We start from the raw sequence: 19060 nt of genomic DNA on the forward strand, positions 1-19060 counted from the left end.
AAATGGCGGTCTTTTTAGATGGAAAAAGTATAGAAATGAGATCGCGTATAGAAAGGGGCGTGAAAGAGACGTGCGGGTAAAATTTGTTTTTTTTTTTTGGCTTTACAAACGCTTTTAAATAATAGCTCTTCTGACCGGCCAATTTTATTATCTATAAATTATTAATATATTTCATTATCGTATTCTTTGGTGAGTCTGGTGAGTTTCGAGTTTGTTCTAACAGAACAGCTTTACTAGTAACTTATATATTACTAGTATTCGGCCGCGGCGTAGGTATTAAGTAAAATAAAGTCTATGGGGCTTAGCTTGTTTCATGTCAAATTGTGGTCAAAATCGATTTAGTAATTTGGCTTTGAAAGTAACAGACAGAGTTACTTTCGCATTTATATTATATATATAATAAAATACATAAATATATATATTACAGTCTTACTTGTTTAAGTTCTTTCTTAATGGCTCGCGTGACGTCAATGTTTTTCTTTTTGAGTCGTTTGACGGCGACGATGTTTCCACGGTAAGTTGCTATAGTCGTGTGAGCTCTCTTCTTGTCCACCTCTTGCGGCATTGAATCCTAAATAATATAGAATATATAAATTATAATGAATGACGTAATATTCACTAAACTGTTCTTAGTATGGATTTATAGAAGGATAACGTATGTAAAATCTTTATAAAATACAATAAGTTTTATTTCATTAATGCAGAATTAAGGAATATATAATTTAGAATTCTTGCTTTTATTAAGAAAGCCAAGTGTTAAATGAAATTATGAATGTAAGTCGTTTTGTGTGGAACATCTAAGGGTGATATGTTCATTTGATGACATTGAAGACCACCGACCATGAGAATTAAGTTTTTATCCCTTGTGACTTTACTTACACTGGCCCACTCACCCATTAAACCTGAACACAGTAATACTAAGTATTGTCTTTTATACGTAGTCTTCAACAATATTATTCATGATAAATTTAATTGAAAACCATTTATACGTTTTAAAATCTAGTTTTAATTACGAAAAAAACGGTACAGATAAACTCCACACACAAATTTCTGTATTTCGGGATAAAAAGCCTATATCGGAGAGTACATTGTATAAACTATCTACGCTATCCACGTTTAAAGTACCATCGACCAATTCATTAGTATGACGCTGCGTAAAATAAGTTAAATCAATGAAGCCACATTTAAATATCTATATAATATTTGGAGGCTTATTGTGTAAATAAACGTGTACGATTATGTGTTCATGCATTTTGTAATAAGTCAAAGTTAAATTAATTCTAAACAACTCGATATTAGTTGATTATTCACTGCATGTGTTGAGGTAACCTGCTATTTATTCCCTCCAAAAGTTACACATTTGGATGGAATAAATACGATTATGTTAGAGTGAGACCTCTATTCTGGTTTTAGTATTTTATCCACTACAATTACATAATAATTCTTCAAAGACATAAGATAACCTAATAGACCTAACTTTAGTTGTATTCCTGTAACCATTATAGATATATATTTTTTATAGAATAGGTAGGCAACGTGGTGATAAGTGGTCACTACAGCCCACAGACATCAGCATTGTATGAAATATTAACCATCCCTTACATCGCTAATGCACCAGCAACTTTTAGAACTAAGATGTTATATGCCTCGTTTAATTACACCCTTTAAACCAGAACATAACAATACTTACTATTGCTGTAATGCGGTAGAATATTTGATGAGCGTGTGGTACCTACCCAGACCAGCTTGCACAAAGCCCTATTACCAGGTATATTACAATATATTTTTTTCAATATTGTATATAATTTTATAAAAATATTTTTGAATGTAAAAAAATATTATAAACGATATAAAAGCATAATACGAATAATAATTAACATTCAAGATTACATCATTTTGTTAACTTACATTATAGTACTGACATAATTTAAAATAAACAAATATATTAATTACATAATCATATTATTCGGTTATTGTTATTCTTATAGCTTAATAGATTAGTACGAGTTGATACTCGTGTCATAAATAATATAGGTCAGAATTTGTCTACCGTTATAAGCTACGAACTGATGTGAAACGTATTTCTCGATATTAAATTTCTGATAACATTTTAAGGACGTTGACCTTCTATAGAAATGCGGTGACATCTGACAATCTCAAAAAAATAGTAATGGACATAGGTTATTAATTTTAGTTAAGAAAGGCAAAATTCTATTATAAGTCTATTGTTCTAATTCCATTGTATGTATGGAATTGGTTCAAAATATGTAGCAAAAATGGAACAATATTAAAATGAAACTTTTGCTTAAAGGAATACTGTTATTCAATATAACAAAAAAGTAACTCCAATTTTTATTTTTTGTTGTTAATTCTACAAAAAATTTATACATAATGATGAATATGGAACTATTATAATATATATATATATATATATATATATATATTAGAAGTTCTCTTTGGTGTTGTATCCTACGTACCTTATTACAAGTGGATATGAATGTCAAATCCTTTGCTTCTATCCGCCAGAGAACAGAAGCTAGCTTTTGTTCGTATCTGTAATGGCGGACCAGCAGCGCAGCAGCCAGGATCGCAGCAGCAGCAACAGCAGCGGCTGCTGACAGCACAACAGGATCATTGGGCAATGAGCACTTCCTCCCGTTGAATCCACAAGCCGGTTCTGCATCAGGCGGCTTTCCTCCAATCCACGCTATGGTAGAGCCTCCAACAAATTCCTACGACGAAAACAATTACATTGCAATTAAAAAACCAAATTACCTTCATTCAGTGTGTGTATTGTTGTGTAGTGTAGTGTTATTCATAGTGTAAATATTGTTGACTAATTGTCAACAATATTTCTTCTATAAATAACGGTTTATGATCGATTGGTAGTCATTAAAACACACATACATTGACATTATTCGTAAGTATTAAATAAACGATGTGATCTGGAGATTTTAAATAGCCATGAGATAATTGTCATCTACCTTCGATTATTACATTGCAAAATTACGAAATTAATTAAAATAAATGTTGTATTCATTTTTACATATTATGTCGCGTATATTGCCTACGTCTTATTAATTTTTGTATTATTCATTTGATCACTAGTTTTTAGTAGAAATTGAGGCGAAGCTGATTTTTTGATTTGGTATATGTTACCAAATCATAACAATTTTGGAATAAATTATTTTTTTCTATTATCTGTGTTATTACGTATCTTAACATTCTGACCTTCATTCTCACCTACGAATGGCTAATTAATGAAGGCGATAATCCAATTAAACGGCAATTTACAATAACCACCTAATTATAACTAATTGCTTAGATATAAGGTAAATATATCAAAGGGAATTATTAATTAATCTTTTGTCTGTGTACGCTCCAATGGATTTTGGACAAAACCAAATTAAACCACCTCCTCAAATGGAAAGGAAACCGAAACACAACAATAATAAGTTTTGCTGTTTAGCGGTAGCATATGGCGGCGCATTGGCGATGACGGAACATTTAATATTTCTTACTGCGACGTTTGGCACTATTTAAACAAAAGTTTTGTACACCAAACGTGTAATGAATCACTGTAAAATTTAATTTAATTTCTAGTTATTATAATTATCGAATAGCATTATTTAAACAATATATATATTTCTTTAATGTCTGATGTCTACAAAACCGCTTAAATAAAATAAGAGTTTTCCTGCCCTTTCTTATATTTATCACTAGACTTCGGACTCGGTACATTCGGACATCGGACGTGTGATTTGTATTTATAATTCATTTATTGCTAACGGTGAAGGAAAACATCGTAAGGAAACTTGCATGTGTCTAACTTCACTGAAATTCTGCCACATGTGTATTCCACCAACACACATTGAAGCAATATCGTGGAATAAGCTCCAAAAAATAAAGAGAGGAGGCTTTAACCCAGCAGTGAGACATTTACAGGCTGTTTACTTATCGGAGCCAAAAGATTATTTTGATAATTAATGATATAAACTTTACTAATATTATAAATCCAAAAGTGAGTTTGTTTGTTTGTTGGTTCGTTACGCTTTTTCGTCTTAACTAATGAACCGATCTTCATGAAATTTTGTATACACGTTATCAGGGGTACAGAAAAACAAGTTCTATAAAATCTGTATTCTGAATGACAATATCAATAAAACTTATTCCACAAATTATCCAAATATTTAATTAAAATTTTGTTCAGAATATCTATTCAATATAAACTCGTTAACAATTAAATAAATCTTAATTTAACGAGCCAACATTGAATTACTGTTAGTTTTAATAACTGATTTAAAGTTTGAAAAATTATCGATTAGATATAATAATTTATAAGATTGTTTCGATTCACGATAACACTAAAATATAGTCAATAAAAATGACTGTATTATAAATAATCGTTAATTAAATTGTGACTACTTTTCATTTAACTTCAAAAAAGCCAAATACTCTAGGTTGAGTTACAATATATTTACAATAGTATTATATACTAGTATTCATCTGCGGTTTTGTGTGAGAGTGTTAGGGTATATCATATGGTATATATAGGCACTGATGACTTATTAAAGAATGCTAGGTGAAAAGAAACTCAGTGAGTTTACTTTTTGTCAAATTTCAGAATTTCTCCTATAAAATTTCGATATAAAAAGGCATGGAGGCAATCGTTTCATTTAATTTCAATTGAAGTGACTAAACAGTGCCAACTACCTGAATGTGTGCTGTTATTGTATTTTTCTCGCAAAGAACCCGAAGTAACATTTTGAGCCCGACCCGGGTCTGAACCGAGAACATCAAACTGCGTTTTTATTATAGACCGATAAGGCAATCAAGCGATTATAATATTACATTTACATAATGATTTACTAAACAGGTATTAATTTCTTTTAAAGTATTGTCTTAAATTATTGTACTTACAGGAAGCAGATCAGTAGAATTGGTGTAACGAAAGGCAGCGACCGGCTGAGCACTCCATCCGCTTGGGGCATTAGAATCTTCTACAACTCCAATAACCGAGAAGTTTCCTTCGGCATCACCAGCGCTGTCCATATTCACCTGAACAAGATATTTTCTTACTAAATTCTCTCTATCATATTCATTTTCTTATTTCAATAAAGCGCCCCCTTTGTCTTGGCTTGATTTCATAACATTCCTATTTTTATTACAACAACACGCCCACTTTGTCTTGTTCAGAACATACATGAATATGCAATCCGCGTTACAAGCACACGCATCATAATAGTAATGAGCACCTATTGTCAGTAAGATTATTGGCAGAATTATTAAAGCTATTGGTAGTTATTGCGTTAATAAAGCCACGCGATTTTGAAATAGTTTCATATCATTCTTACATTCTATTGTACAAGGCTTAGGACCTCCTTATAAATAATTAAAATCTATTTCAAGCATAAGTTGTTTACATAGTATAAATTAGAAACTTAAACGAAAAAAATAAGAAAGAATTTTCGTTTTTTATCGTGAGCTATGCATGTGATTAAAAAAATAAAATTTGTGTGTGTATGCGTGTGTGTGAGAGAGATAGAGAATGCGTGTATGAGATTATTGACAAGAAAAAATTTAAATCGGTGTTTTACAGGACTAAATTCAATACAACCGGATATACTCACGAGTCATTCTTTTTTCAAGTGAAATTATACCTATTAACTATATAAATAGTATGGAAACCACGAATACCAAGTACTTGTGTCCTGCGAGCATCTTAATGCAGGGTTGTCTGGAACGCCCGGGACTTAAAAGATAGGGCGTAACCCTGGGGCCGTGGATGCGTGGGGGCCTCGCGTGTCCTATTTCAGACGGCCCTGTGAAGGACGGCAGCCAGGATGGCCTCGTGCTGCCGTACGCACTAGCTAGGAGTGCGGAAGGGGGGGCGAGATTCGCGCCCTGATGAGAGCTCCGCCGAGCCACGAGTGGAGCAAAGCACGGAAAAGGTCGCGGATGCAATATATCAACACGATCCCGCAGCCTCTCCGATCCGTACTGAGGTCGGCCATCACAGTGGTTTTAGTGGGTAAGAATCCCACATAACCCGGTTCCACCCCCATAGGACCCGGGTACCTTTCTAAAGGTTTCCACTGCGAGAAAAAAAAGGGTTGTCTGGAAGAGATCAGTACTTCAATGATATGACCGCCTTGCATACTATTATTTTTAAGCTTATTTCCTTTGTGTGCAATAAAGATTATTATTATTATTACTTGCTTTTATATCTTGTTGTTTAGTTTATGGAAAATTTTATTTATTAGATTTAAATATAATTATTGAAATCCAATGTACTTTAAAAAGCTTTTAATGTATTTTATGGCGTTTGATACAATATTTTAGTAAACAATCACGGCCGAACTTATGAAGAGTATTTAGAGTGGTTTTAGTTAAACACTAATTTTATTCTTTTGTTATCATAGATTTGATACTAGAACGAAGCTGAAGATGTATGGCTTGACTTGTCACCCCCTAAACAGCGTTTATCGGTAAAATCATTAGTTTATACACGTAAACCACTTGAATTAATGTATGACGTGTATAATAAATTGTCTTCTTCAGTATTTTTTCTAGTATATTAAGTAGGCTTAAAGAGTAAATTGGAACGTTTTTTTACGCCATAATAGTATTACAACATATGGCGAGCATAGCGTAATTCCTTGTGACCGCATCGACGTAAGAATCGCATGCATTTATAAATAAAATAAAAGAATTATATAACTTATATATGTAATACATACGCGGAGAAAACAAAGGGAATTTGAGACAAATCATAACTTAATTTTTAACATAAAAAAACATATTGCTCCAAGCAATTATATATTAGAATTGCGAACGTTTCACCGTAAACCTATTATTCTACGGAGTAATATGGCGTTGTAATTTGACATAACGTTGACATTAATATTTTCCTTTTTCCCGCTATTTCAACAGCTTCTAATTAATATTTTGTTTTTAATCTATACTAATCAATGAAACTTCTATTTTAAATGCCTTATTTAAGAAAACTAAACCAATACATTGGTATACAATTTATAGCAGACGATTCAGCGCGTTTATGAAGTTTTAGTATATTTTTTATTATTACGAAAGTAGCTTGACGGGCAGATGTACGGGCGGAAAAACGGGCAACGATGTGATCTTATAAGGGTTCCTTTTTCCTTTAAAGGTACGGAACCCTAAAAAAGATAAATCATAGAACAAAAATATTAAGTAAAGCAACATTCCCGCAACTAAACTACGGCCGGCACCGAGCTGTGACCGACTCAAGAGTCAAGACTGATGATGCTCGAGTGCTCCCCGCGCTTCCCCCTCGCAAAATATAGTGGGATGCGTTCTCGTGGATTTCGTGTAACTATATATTTGTATATATCTTAGTTTATTTTTAAATATGTGTACAATAAAGTTTTTAAATAAATAAAACATACACCATCATAGATTTATATTGTTCGTTATGAATAAAAAAAATAGGCTAGTATCGACTTTTGAACTGATAGTAAAATTATAATATATACTTTTACTGTTGTTACCTTTGTAAAAAAATACACTTACATCAAATCCTTGAAGTGATCTGTATGTAGTCGGTCTGAGTAGTTTCATGAGTGTAGCGCCATCTGTCGGCGGGAGGCCATTCCGCATAGCAGCAGAAGCTGCGCGTGCCCACAAGATCACAGCATCGTAGAGATGTGCTGCTTCAATTGGAACCTAAATAAATACGCATTGTCAATAAAAATATAAACAATCTTATTTAACATCGTTTTTATGAAATGGCCATATAATAGTCATTTATTTACTTCTCTAAGCCTAGATATATATATATAGATATAGGTGACTAAAAAACGACACTGAATTTTCATGTGTTTTTTATGACTGCTGGGGACTAGGGGCCGTTTAGTTTTTTAGTTGTAGTAGCCATAATCGCCACTCTTGGCAGACGGGTTGGCGATCGCAGTACTCAGAGAGACGCTGCTGCCCGTTTTCTGGTGTATATTCCCTCGGGTCGACTTCTACGCCCCCTACGGGATGAAATAGGGTGGTGATATTTGTCGCCATCACCACACAGCGTAATTGCCTTTGAAGGAAAACATCGTAAGGATACCTGCATGAAACTTTCATGCACGTGGGATTTTCCACATGTTTCACCATGATCCGCATTGGAGCAGCGTCGTGGAGTACTTTTGCCGGGCCATTTGGCGTAGTTGGAAGATACTTGCCTTTCACGCCGAAGGTTGCGGGTTCGATTCCCAAACAGGACAGACATTTATGTTCATGAATATGTCTGTTTGTCCTGAGTCTGGGTGTAATTATCTATATAAGTATGTATTTACAAAAGAAAAGTAGTATATCAGTTGTCTGGTTTCCATATACAAGCTCTGCTTAGTTTGGGATGAGATGGCCGTGAGTGAGTGTGAATAATCTCTGAAGAATATAATTTTTCTTATTTTTTACTTAAATTTAATTAATAAATTATATTCGCGTGAACACATCAAGTATGTATGCAGATCCGAGTTATTATGTCTTAATCCTTATAATCTGTGCACAAGTGTGTGCGTTACAACAAGTATACTCTCTATTCTTTCACTCTCATATTCCGATTGAACCCCAAACCCACACGATCGAAGAGGGATGTGCCGGCGACACATTAGTATTGTAACGATCTTACTAATAAACGCACGTGTCAACCAAACAGCGTTTCATTGCAATGCTCATCAATCAGACTTATACAGGTATACAAATACGTATTCTCATAAGTACAGTACAGGGATATATCCGTGCAGTGACGGAGAAAGAATACATTTCACTGCCCCTCTCTTTCCCATGGGTGTCGTAAGAGGCGACTAAGGGATATCTGAGCGACCATCTGCTCATCTGGTGGTAGGATGCTAACATCCACCTGGCTTGTTACCACCGTACGCATGGTGAAAAACTCGTGAAGTGGCTTGCAGCCGCGTTTCGAGGTCAGCCAGCGTACAGCCAGAGCCCGAGCGAGTATTGCCGCGATGGGTGTTGGTCCGGTTGGAGACGGCTGTTGAACCAATGCCGGGGGAAACTGTATTGACCTGCCGGTCAGGGAGACCCGAAGAAACGGCTGTTCCGCTGGCCGCCCGTGGCATAGTACAGGGGCCCGAGCGTGCCTAACCAGCTCGTGAGGCTGCCCCACCAGGCCACGCATAATCTCGGGGTGGACCGTCGTGCCGGTTGGTGACCGGTAGGTGGGGTCCCGGCGGCCACTTCCGGGGGGGTTCGGGGGCCCTTCCGTCCGGCGGGTCAGTGTATTTTTCCTTTTGGCAACCACTTGGGGAAACACGCCTCCACACTTTGCCCATCCCTATCGTGGCAATACATCGCTCGCTTCACGTCTCTTTTCCATTTAATTTCTCCCAAATGGCGCAACAAAAAAGAAATAACGGTCGTACAGCGGTGCTCACCCCCACCATAAACTCGCTGTTTGAGGTCGAGTTCTCTAACATCCGAGGACTCCACACTAACCTCAACGCTGTCCACCACCATCTCGAGACAGCACGGCCAGCAATGTTGTTTCTCACGGAGACACAAATACTCCGTCCTGCCGATACCAGCTACCTTAATTATCCCGGCTACACGCTTGAAGAATCCTTCAAAGCGAAAGCCGGAGTATGCTTGTTCGTCAGGACGGATGTTTGCTGTCACCGACTGCGCTGCTTGGAGGACCCCTCCTTCTCCATGTTGGTGGTACGTGTGGACCTGGTTCGTCAGAGCCGAGTCTACGTGTGCCTCTACAGATCCCACAATGGTGACTTGGAGACAAGCCGATTATTTGACCATCTTAGTCGGGTGGCAGATGCTGCGCAAGAGCAATTTCCTAACGCGGAATTGGTGTTTTTGGGGGACTTTAATGCTCACCACGAATCCTGGTTGAAATCCCTCAAAACTGACCATGCTGGAAGGACTGCTCATGCTTTTGCTCTCACACATGACTTGACCCAACTGGTTGATCAGCCCACCAGGATCCCAGACATTGATGGGCAAGCACCTTCTCTACTGGACCTTCTGCTGACTTCTCACCCGGTGGAATATCAGGTTGTGGTTCAGGCTCCTCTTGGCTCTTCGGATCACAGCCTTATTTCTACCAGAGTGCCGCAGGCCAAGCTGCCGCCACTAGCGGTATGCAAACGTCGCGTTTGGCACTATAAGTCGGCGGATTGGGACGGTATGCGCGATTACTATGCGTCTGTCCCTTGGAAGGAACGTTGCTTCAGTGGGAATGACCCGACAGCTAGTGCCGCTGCTGTTGCTGGCGAGATCATGCTGGGAATGGAATACTACATTCCTAGCTCAGGTCTCGTCAGTAGGAGTACGCGTAACCGTTGGTTCACTCGTGAATGTGCCGATGCTGTATCAGCTAAGCAGGCGGCATATCGCAAGTGGATCAACGGCTGCATTAGCGGGGCATCTAACATTGACTCACTGAAAGCAAACTATAATAAAAATTCCAAGTCCTGTAGAAAGGCATACACGAGAGCGGATGCACAGCGCATTGTACAGATTGGTCATGACCTTGTCTCGCATCCTAGGGGCTCCCGTAGCTTCTGGCGTCTGACCAAGTCTGTGCAAAACAATTTCTGCCAACCTTCACTGCCACCGCTCAGAAATCCGGACGGATCGCTAGCTCACAGTCCGCAAGAGCAAGCTGATCTCCTGGCTAAACTCTTTGCCGATAATTCCGTCATCGATGATTGTAGTGCACTGCCACCTACAATACCTGCATGTGGCCATACGATGCCTGCCATACATTAAAATCAGGCAACGTGATGTGCGTGCGGAGCCGCAATCACTTGATGTACGGAAAGCTAGCGGTCCCGATGGAATACCAGCCATAGTGCTGAAGAAGTGCGCAGCGGAGCTGTCTCCTGTGTTAACGCGCCTGTTCCAACTTTCTCTCTCTTCGGGAAGTGTGCCGGAGGCTTGGAGAAGAGCTAATGTGCAAGCGGTTCCCAAAAAAGGGGATCGGTCTGACCCGGCAAATTATCGGCCAATAGCTATCACCTCAGTACTTTGTAAGGTGATGGAACGGATTTTAAACAACCAACTGATCCATTACCTAGAAGATCACTGTCTGATTAATGATCGTCAGTACGGATTTCGACCAAAACGGTCCACAGGTGATCTTCTAGCGTACGTAACACACCTCTGGGGTGAAGCTATCGACAAGCATGGAGAATCGTTGGCTGTCAGCCTCGATATCTCCAAGGCTTTCGACAGGGTCTGGCACAGAAGTCTTCTCTCCAAGCTACCGGCATATGGTCTGCCTGCTCAGCTATGCACCTGGATTGCCAGCTTCCTACACAAGCGTAGCCTTCGTGTTTTAGTAGATGGTTGCGCTTCACAATTCTATGTAGTGAATGCTGGGGTCCCCCAGGGATCTGTGCTATCTCCCACACTCTTTCTTTTGCATATCAATGATATGCTCTCCCTTGGGAACATACATTGCTATGCAGATGATAGTACAGTGCATGGTGGATACCACGGACGCGCAGTGGCTGGGCGGGCGGAAACTGAGGAGAGGCGGGAGAATCTTGTCATTGAACTCGATAGGACGTTAGATCTCATCGCCAAATGGGGCTCTGATAATCTTGTTGAGTTTAATGCCAAGAAAACACAGGTATGCGCTCTCACGGCGAAAAAGTCAACATTTTCCCCTCTTCCCTCCCTCTGTGGTACTCCGCTGGTGATGCAAAGCAAAATCGCCATGCGAGGGGTTGACGTTCGCTGCGACCTTAGTCCAAGGGATTACGTCGAGGCTGTTATAAAAACAGCTTCACGGAAACTCGGAGTTCTGAACAAGGTGCGGCGCTTTTTCACGCCACAACAACTGTGCCTGCTGTACAAAACACAGGTATGGTCTTGCGTGGAATATTGCTCGCACCTTTGGGATGGCTCCGCTAAGTACCTACTTGAGGCCTTGGACCGGTTGCAGCGACGTGCCGTACGCATTATTGGCGACGTAAAGGTCACAAACACCCTTGAACCTTCACAATTGCGTCGTGAGATAGCAGCACTGAGCGCTTTCTATCGACTGTATCACGGCGAGTGCTCTGAGGAATTATTCTCTCTAATTCCTGCTTCCCCCTTCCTTCTTAAGTCCACGCGAGCTGGTTCTCGATGTCACCGCCTAACTGTGACATCAATTCCATCGCGAACAAAGAAATTTGGCAACTCCTTTCTTTGTCGCACTTCCAAAAAATGGAATTCCTTACCAGCTCACGTATTCCCCTCCTATTACAACCCGGGTTCCTTCAAACGAGGCGTGAAGAGGCATCTTGCGGGCCGGCAAGGCGAAGGCGGCTAGTGCAGAACATTCTTCCCGTCTGTACTGGCCGTCGTCGCGTTTGGACTCTACTACCACTTACCATCAGGTGGAGTAGAGTCATTTGCCCTCCCGGCGATATAAAAAAAAAAAAAAAAAACAGGGATCAGGAACAAGACCAATAATAAACATATAAATATAACATCTCAGAATATTGAAAAATATTTTACGGTAAAGTGAAATATATTTATAACGAAACTGCCCCTTTATTTTTTTTTTTTTTTTTATAGAAAAGGAAGGCGGACGAGCATATGGGCCACCTGATGGTAAGTGGTCACCAACGCTCTTAGACATTGGCATTGTAAGAAATGTCAACCATCGCTTACATATCCAATGCGCCACCAACCTTGGGAACTAAGATTTTATGTCCCTTGTGCCTGTAATTACACTGGCTCACTCACCCTTCAAACCGGAACACAACAATATCAAGTATTGCTGTTTTGCGGTAGAATATCTGATGAGTGGGTGGTACCTACCCAGACGAGCTTGCACAAAGCCCTACCACCAGTAACCTTTAATATTAACTTTGAAACTAGCTGCAGTGGTTTAAAGATAAGTTTGAAGTTTTCTAAAGATAAATGCCTCGTTAAAGGTAAATATGTAGGTAAATGCCTCGTTAAAGACGGATTATTTGCTCGAGTATAATAAATGAAAATATCGGTGTCCAATAATCAATTAGATTGCCTTTTAGAGTAATTGCTAGCTTATATGGCTTTAGATCGCAATTTTATTATTTAGAAATAACTACGGGGCGGGTCAATAAAGTCATTGGTCTTTATTGCTACGACCCAAAATTTAGGAATTGAATCTCTCGTCGTTTTTTTAACATTCTCGTGCTCAGTAAGGAACGTAAAGCTGTTCACTCCCATTGGATTAAGAAAATGGGCCATGAAAGTGCGCCTGTGTGTCGCCGCATTATTATATATCCGGAACAGTTGGTTGTTTTCCACTAGCAGTCGCCGAACTCGCCACCGAATTAAGAAACGAATGATTATGAGGATATCATAATCACACAATTATCCTATAATCCTAATATTTTATACCCTTAAACAATCCCAATCTCAATGAAAGGAACATAAACAACCGGTAGTATACATTTTACAAAACCTCATTTAAAAAAAATCAGTAAAAGAGTACTTGGTATTTTTGTTTTCCGGTTTTAAGGGTGAGTGAGCCAGTGTAATTACAGGCACAAGGGACATAACATCTTAGTTCCCAAGGTTGGTGGCGCATTGATGATGTAAGCGATGGTTAACATTTCTTACAATGCCAATGTCTATGGTGACCATTTACCATCAGGTGGCCCATATGCTCGTCCGCCTTCCTATTCTATAAAAAAAAGAAAGAACATATTGCTATATCAAAATCTGTTTTAAATATACATATATGAAGTAACAAACAGCCAGTATCTGCTGCACCCCTCTCTTAAAAGGTAAGTTTGAAGTTTATTTTTCGCTACTTTACCGTTCTAGTTCAGGTTGATAGACGCACATTTGAGAGAATATATCATCTATATGTTTCCTCAATATATTGTCCTTCAACACTATGCCTCAGATAAATTATTATAAAAACACAAATTAAGCACATGAATTCTCATTGCTGCTTGCCCGGATTTGAATCCAACATCATGAATTCTCGAGATCTAGCCGCTGAGTCATCTCGGCCTAAAAGAGACACAAAGAAAACAGATTTATCGTAAATAATACAATCAAATAATGGTCCATTTCGTAAACACTTTTATTACATGCATATATCAAAATTACTTTAATTATATAATAATAATAAGGATTAACTGTAATTTTCGAATGACATATTTTAATTGAATGCACTAAGAAAATACACGAAAAGAAAAGACGTCCTTATCTTGGCTAATCATTTATTGTACTTGTGTAGAAATACCTTTATACGCACAGACACAATATATAAACATAGCACGGAATACACAACAGATTAAAAGTAAAAGATGGCCTTTATTGCTATAGCGATATTTTTCAAGTAACTTTTGTGCCAAAAACTTATTTTTAAGATAATTGCAAATTAATTCGAAAAAGCCGAGATGACCCAATGGTAAGAACACGTGAATCTTAACCGATGATCGTGGGTTCAAACCAGAGCAAGCACCATTGAATTTTCGTGTGCTTAATTTGTGATTATAATTCATCTCGTGCTTTACGGTGAAGGAAAACATCGTGAGGAAACCTGCATGTTTCTAACTTCACTGAAATTCTGCCACATGTGTATTCCACCAACCCGCATTGGAGCAGCGTGATGGAATAAGCTCTATACCTTCTTCTCAAAAAGGGAGAGGAGGCCTTAGCCCAGAAGTGGGACATTCACAGGCTGTTACTGTAAATTTACAGTAACCAGTCTGTCATTTCTTCCAAAACACCCACGCAGTCTAATCCAGAAGTTAAGCCGTTCGAACGTCTAATTTCTACAATTTAACAACCAAACTCTAACGAATATCACAATTAATTACAAAAAATCACTGGCCCATCTCGGCAATCAATCATTCAGTGGAAACGTTATTTTTTATATTATATTCCTTGTGCATGTAATACCACTGGCTCACTCACCCTTCAAACCGAACCAAACACTGTTGTTTTACGGTAGAATATCTGATGAGTGGGTGGTACCTACCCAGAGGAGCTTGCACAAAGCCCTATCACCAGTTAATATAAAAATAACATGTCAAATGTATAGATGAAATATGTCTAGATAAAGAAAATCAAAACAAATTATATCAATTTTGGTCAATCATTTCACGAAAAGCTAAACACAAATGATTCAAAATATATGATTACTTCGCTTCTATTTGATTAATTCTAATAACTGTTTTTATATTTGAATATAAAATTGGTTAGAATAATATATTCGTTTGTGCAAGAGATAAGGTTTTATTTACTACACTCCGAGTTTTATATAAATTTAATCTAAAAAATAATAAAACTAAAACATGGGTCTATGAATAAAATAATATGAGTAAAAAAATCCACTCTAATACCATTTTATTGTACAAAGGTTCATATATGAGCTAAGGGTTTTAATGAAATAGAAAAGCTTTATTGCACACAAGTTCAATGTAAATATTGTACGGAGTTTGGCTTATAAGGAATAGTGTATAACACAATAACCTCGCAAAGGTCTTTGATGAGAGAATTTTTGAACAAAAAACAATTTCAAACAAATGTATAATATTATTATTATAAAAATCTATGTGTTTTTTGATTTTTTCTAGTCTCATGTTGAAACTGCTAATTCTCTTTATACAAAACTTTCATTTTTTTCTTAGACATAGCTTGATATGGTGAAAGTCGGAGAGAAAATGTCTGCCAGCAGTTACTGGTGGTAGGGCTTTGTGCAAGCTCGTCTGGGTAGGTACCACCCACTCATCAGATATTCTACCGCAAAACAGCAATACTTGATATTGTTGTGTTCCGGTTTGAAGGGTGAGTGAGCCAGTGTAATTACAGGCACAAGGGACATAAAATCTTAGTTCCCAAGGTTGGTGGCGCATTGGATATGTAAGCGATGGTTGACATTTCTTACAATGCCAATGTCTAAGAGCGTTGGTGACCACTTACCATCAGGTGGCCCATATGCTCGTCCGCCTTCCTATTCTATAAAAAAAAAAAGCCCAAGCGCGAAGCAAAGGGTTCGCTTAACGTCAAAACAATAACTACAAAAATAAAAATTTGTACGCGACGGTCTCTAAAATACCTAGCACAATACATGTGAATATATCGGTGGACTAATGTTTACATCTCTCTTCTCTATTTCTATATATATTAGTAAAAAATATAATTAGATTCTTATAATTACCGTATCGAATGTCAGACAGTAAACAACTATAAATTATACGGGGCTAGTTTTGAATCCCCGGTTAAGCTAGGTAATGAATACATCTATATTTACTATACGTATTTACAAAAATTTATCGTGTATCCGTTTATATCATGTGTCATATAGCCGAGATGGCCTAGTGGTTAGAACGGGTGAATCTTAACCGATGATCGTGGGTTCAAGCCCAGGCAAGCACCAATTGAATTTTCATGTGCTTAATTTGTATTTATAATTCATCTCGTGCTTGACGGTGAAGAAAAACGTCGTGAGGAAACCTGCATGTGTCTAATTTCATTGCAATTATGCCCCATATGTATTCTACCCACCCGCATTAGAGCAGCGTGGTGGAATAAGCTCCAAATCTTCTCCTCAAAAGGTAGAGGAGGCTTTAGCCCAGCAGTGGGACATTAACAGTTACTGTTACTGTATATATTTTAAATAAAAGTAGTTCCATTATTTCAGCACTGTCCTTGTTATCAAGCTTGTTAGCAAGGTTTGATGAGCTTATAACCTTACTCGTTTATACTGGATACTGCAGTTCATCTTTTAACAAACACTATTTTTGCGCTGAAATTACTTTAACCTTGTCGAACTTGTTATACGGACATTCGATGCGAATCATTTGACAGTTCATAAATCTCAATATGTCAAAAGATCATCTATATTAATATTATAAACTAGTTGCCCGCCCCGACTTCGTAAGAGTAAAATAAGGATTTTATCCCGTGCATTTTTTAATCAATAAATTTTAATCAATAGGTTAATCATTCGTCAAACGATCTATTTACCCAGTAAATAACTTTATCAGTAAAGTGCTAAGTGACTGCCTCGTTGTTCTAGTGGCTAGACATAAGGCTGCAGACCCCAAGGTCCTGGGTTAAAATCCCAGGCCACTATAATATGTCCTGCGCAGTTGGCTAATCTCTCTTGTGATGGCCGCTGTGGTTTCCTGCTTCCCCCTTCCTTCCACCGCCTAACTGTGACATCAATTCCATCGCGAACAAAGAAATTTGGCAACTCCTTTCTTTGTCGCACTTCCAAAAAATGGAATTCCTTACCAGCTCACGTGTTCCCCTCCTCTTACAACCCGGGTTCCTTCAAACGAGGCGTGAAGAGGCATCTTGCGGGCCGGCAAGGCGAAGGCGGCTAGTGTAGAACGTTTTTCCCGTCTGTACTGGCCGTCGTCGCGTTTGGACTCTACTACCACTTACCATCAGGTGGAGTAGTCATTTGCCCTCCCGGCGAATATAAAAAATATATGCTTAAAGTACACGCCCTGCATATCTTTTTATGCATTTATTTATTATTTGTTTCTTTTTATGGCTGTGTGAGTGGTGGCTCATCGTACATTCGTCCCAAATTATGAGACAGAGCTCTTGAAAAAGGTTGCCGTGGCATTTTTATTGACTATTTTGGACAAAAAAACAGTTATTGTGATTTAACTATAATAGATGCCTCGCGCACTTTTTTGTATGTAATTATAAGTACTATAAACATGTAATACATTACTTTAGCATCTTCAATAGTTTTTACAGAGCACGCCAGGTCATGACTCTTATAGAAATAAGTGATACCTTGGATTACATTATTGCAATCTTCCTAGTGATCTCTAATTATTTATTAATTAGCTCTTTGTAGGTGATTTTTTTTAAATCGGTTTGATTGTTTTTGAGTTTATCCATTACAAGCAAACATACAAAAAATCTAATTTTACGTCTTTATAATATTACTATAGCTAGATAGAAGCTACTTAGCAAAAGAGTCGCGCTGTTCTTATTTGTATTTTATATTTAACTTTGTGTGTCCTTCTATTCTATTCTATTCGATTTTATGCATGATGCTGGTACAAACATACGGACAGACAGTCAGTCAAAAATTCTAAAAACTGTTGTTTTGGCTTCTGTTGCCTTAATTAAGACTATAATATTATTATTTTTTCAATATCTTTAATGTACAGACATCGGCCTGTTACAAATTTATTATATGAATAGATATGAAGGCAACTCTGACTGACTGGTACGCTTTCAAGGCTAAGCAACAGAACCGATTTTGATGAAATTCGGTACGTAGTAAACTTGAAATCCAATGGAGGACATATCGTACTTTTATATGCCTAATACCTGCTCCTTCTTGTCTAACAAGCGTGCCAGGCCTCGGACGAAAAATACTTATTACATAAAGACATATACATAGTACTTGATAGCCGCATTGTCTCATTGGTTAGAATACGTCACCACGGTACAACATAACTAAATCGTGCTCGGTGGTGTAGGAAATCATCTTCATCAACCTGTACGCTTCGCATGAAAATCTGGACATAATTGGTACATTGGACTAATTCTTATTCATTCATTCGATTGAAGTTGCGTAGTAGAATAAGCACAGTGTTGCGGCGGTGAGGCTTTTATCTAGTAGTGGGACATTGATAACCAATAACTTTTTTGTCTATATGTGTAATGTAATTGTGAAAACGAACTTAGCTTCTTAGAAGATAGATTTAGACAATTTTTCTTGTCATATTAATGAGAGAAAACCACATTACGACCGATTGGAAAGCGCTATTGGTATTTACACATCTACCCTAATACTAAAAACCTTTAGCTAGTTGCTTTGTCTTCGTCTACAAAACATTAAGCCACTTATATTAGAAAGAGAGAAATCAGTGTGTTCACAGTAAAGATTTTAATTTAACCTGTTTTTTTTTAAACCAGACAAAAAAACAAAAGGTCTGTCCTGTCCTGACCAATTATGTAACTCACCTTTTACGAGGGCTAACTTTGACCTAGTGCTTCACACGCGGCACCGCTCGCGTCATAATTCAGAATTACTAAATACAATTTCGCATACCTTTTTCTCAAATATAAAGGATTT

The 19060-nt window shown here is 37.8% G+C and overlaps 1 protein-coding gene across 1 annotated transcript in view; it reads right to left on the reverse strand.

Annotated features, from left to right (window-relative positions):
* The window catches only part of LOC126770878 (guanylate cyclase 32E-like), a 143791-nt gene that overhangs the window by 38768 nt on the left and 85963 nt on the right, over positions 1-19060 (reverse strand). The window contains exons 9-12 of the mRNA XM_050490486.1: positions 7552-7704; positions 4921-5058; positions 2478-2732; positions 434-571 (exon numbers count right to left, since the gene is read on the reverse strand). Coding sequence (XP_050346443.1) covers positions 434-571; positions 2478-2732; positions 4921-5058; positions 7552-7704 — 684 coding nt within the window. The remainder of the gene's footprint in view (positions 1-433; positions 572-2477; positions 2733-4920; positions 5059-7551; positions 7705-19060) is intronic.

The sequence above is a fragment of the Nymphalis io genome, chromosome 9, assembly GCF_905147045.1.
Source record: "Nymphalis io chromosome 9, ilAglIoxx1.1, whole genome shotgun sequence".
In the NCBI taxonomy this organism is placed as follows: domain Eukaryota; kingdom Metazoa; phylum Arthropoda; class Insecta; order Lepidoptera; family Nymphalidae; genus Nymphalis; species Nymphalis io.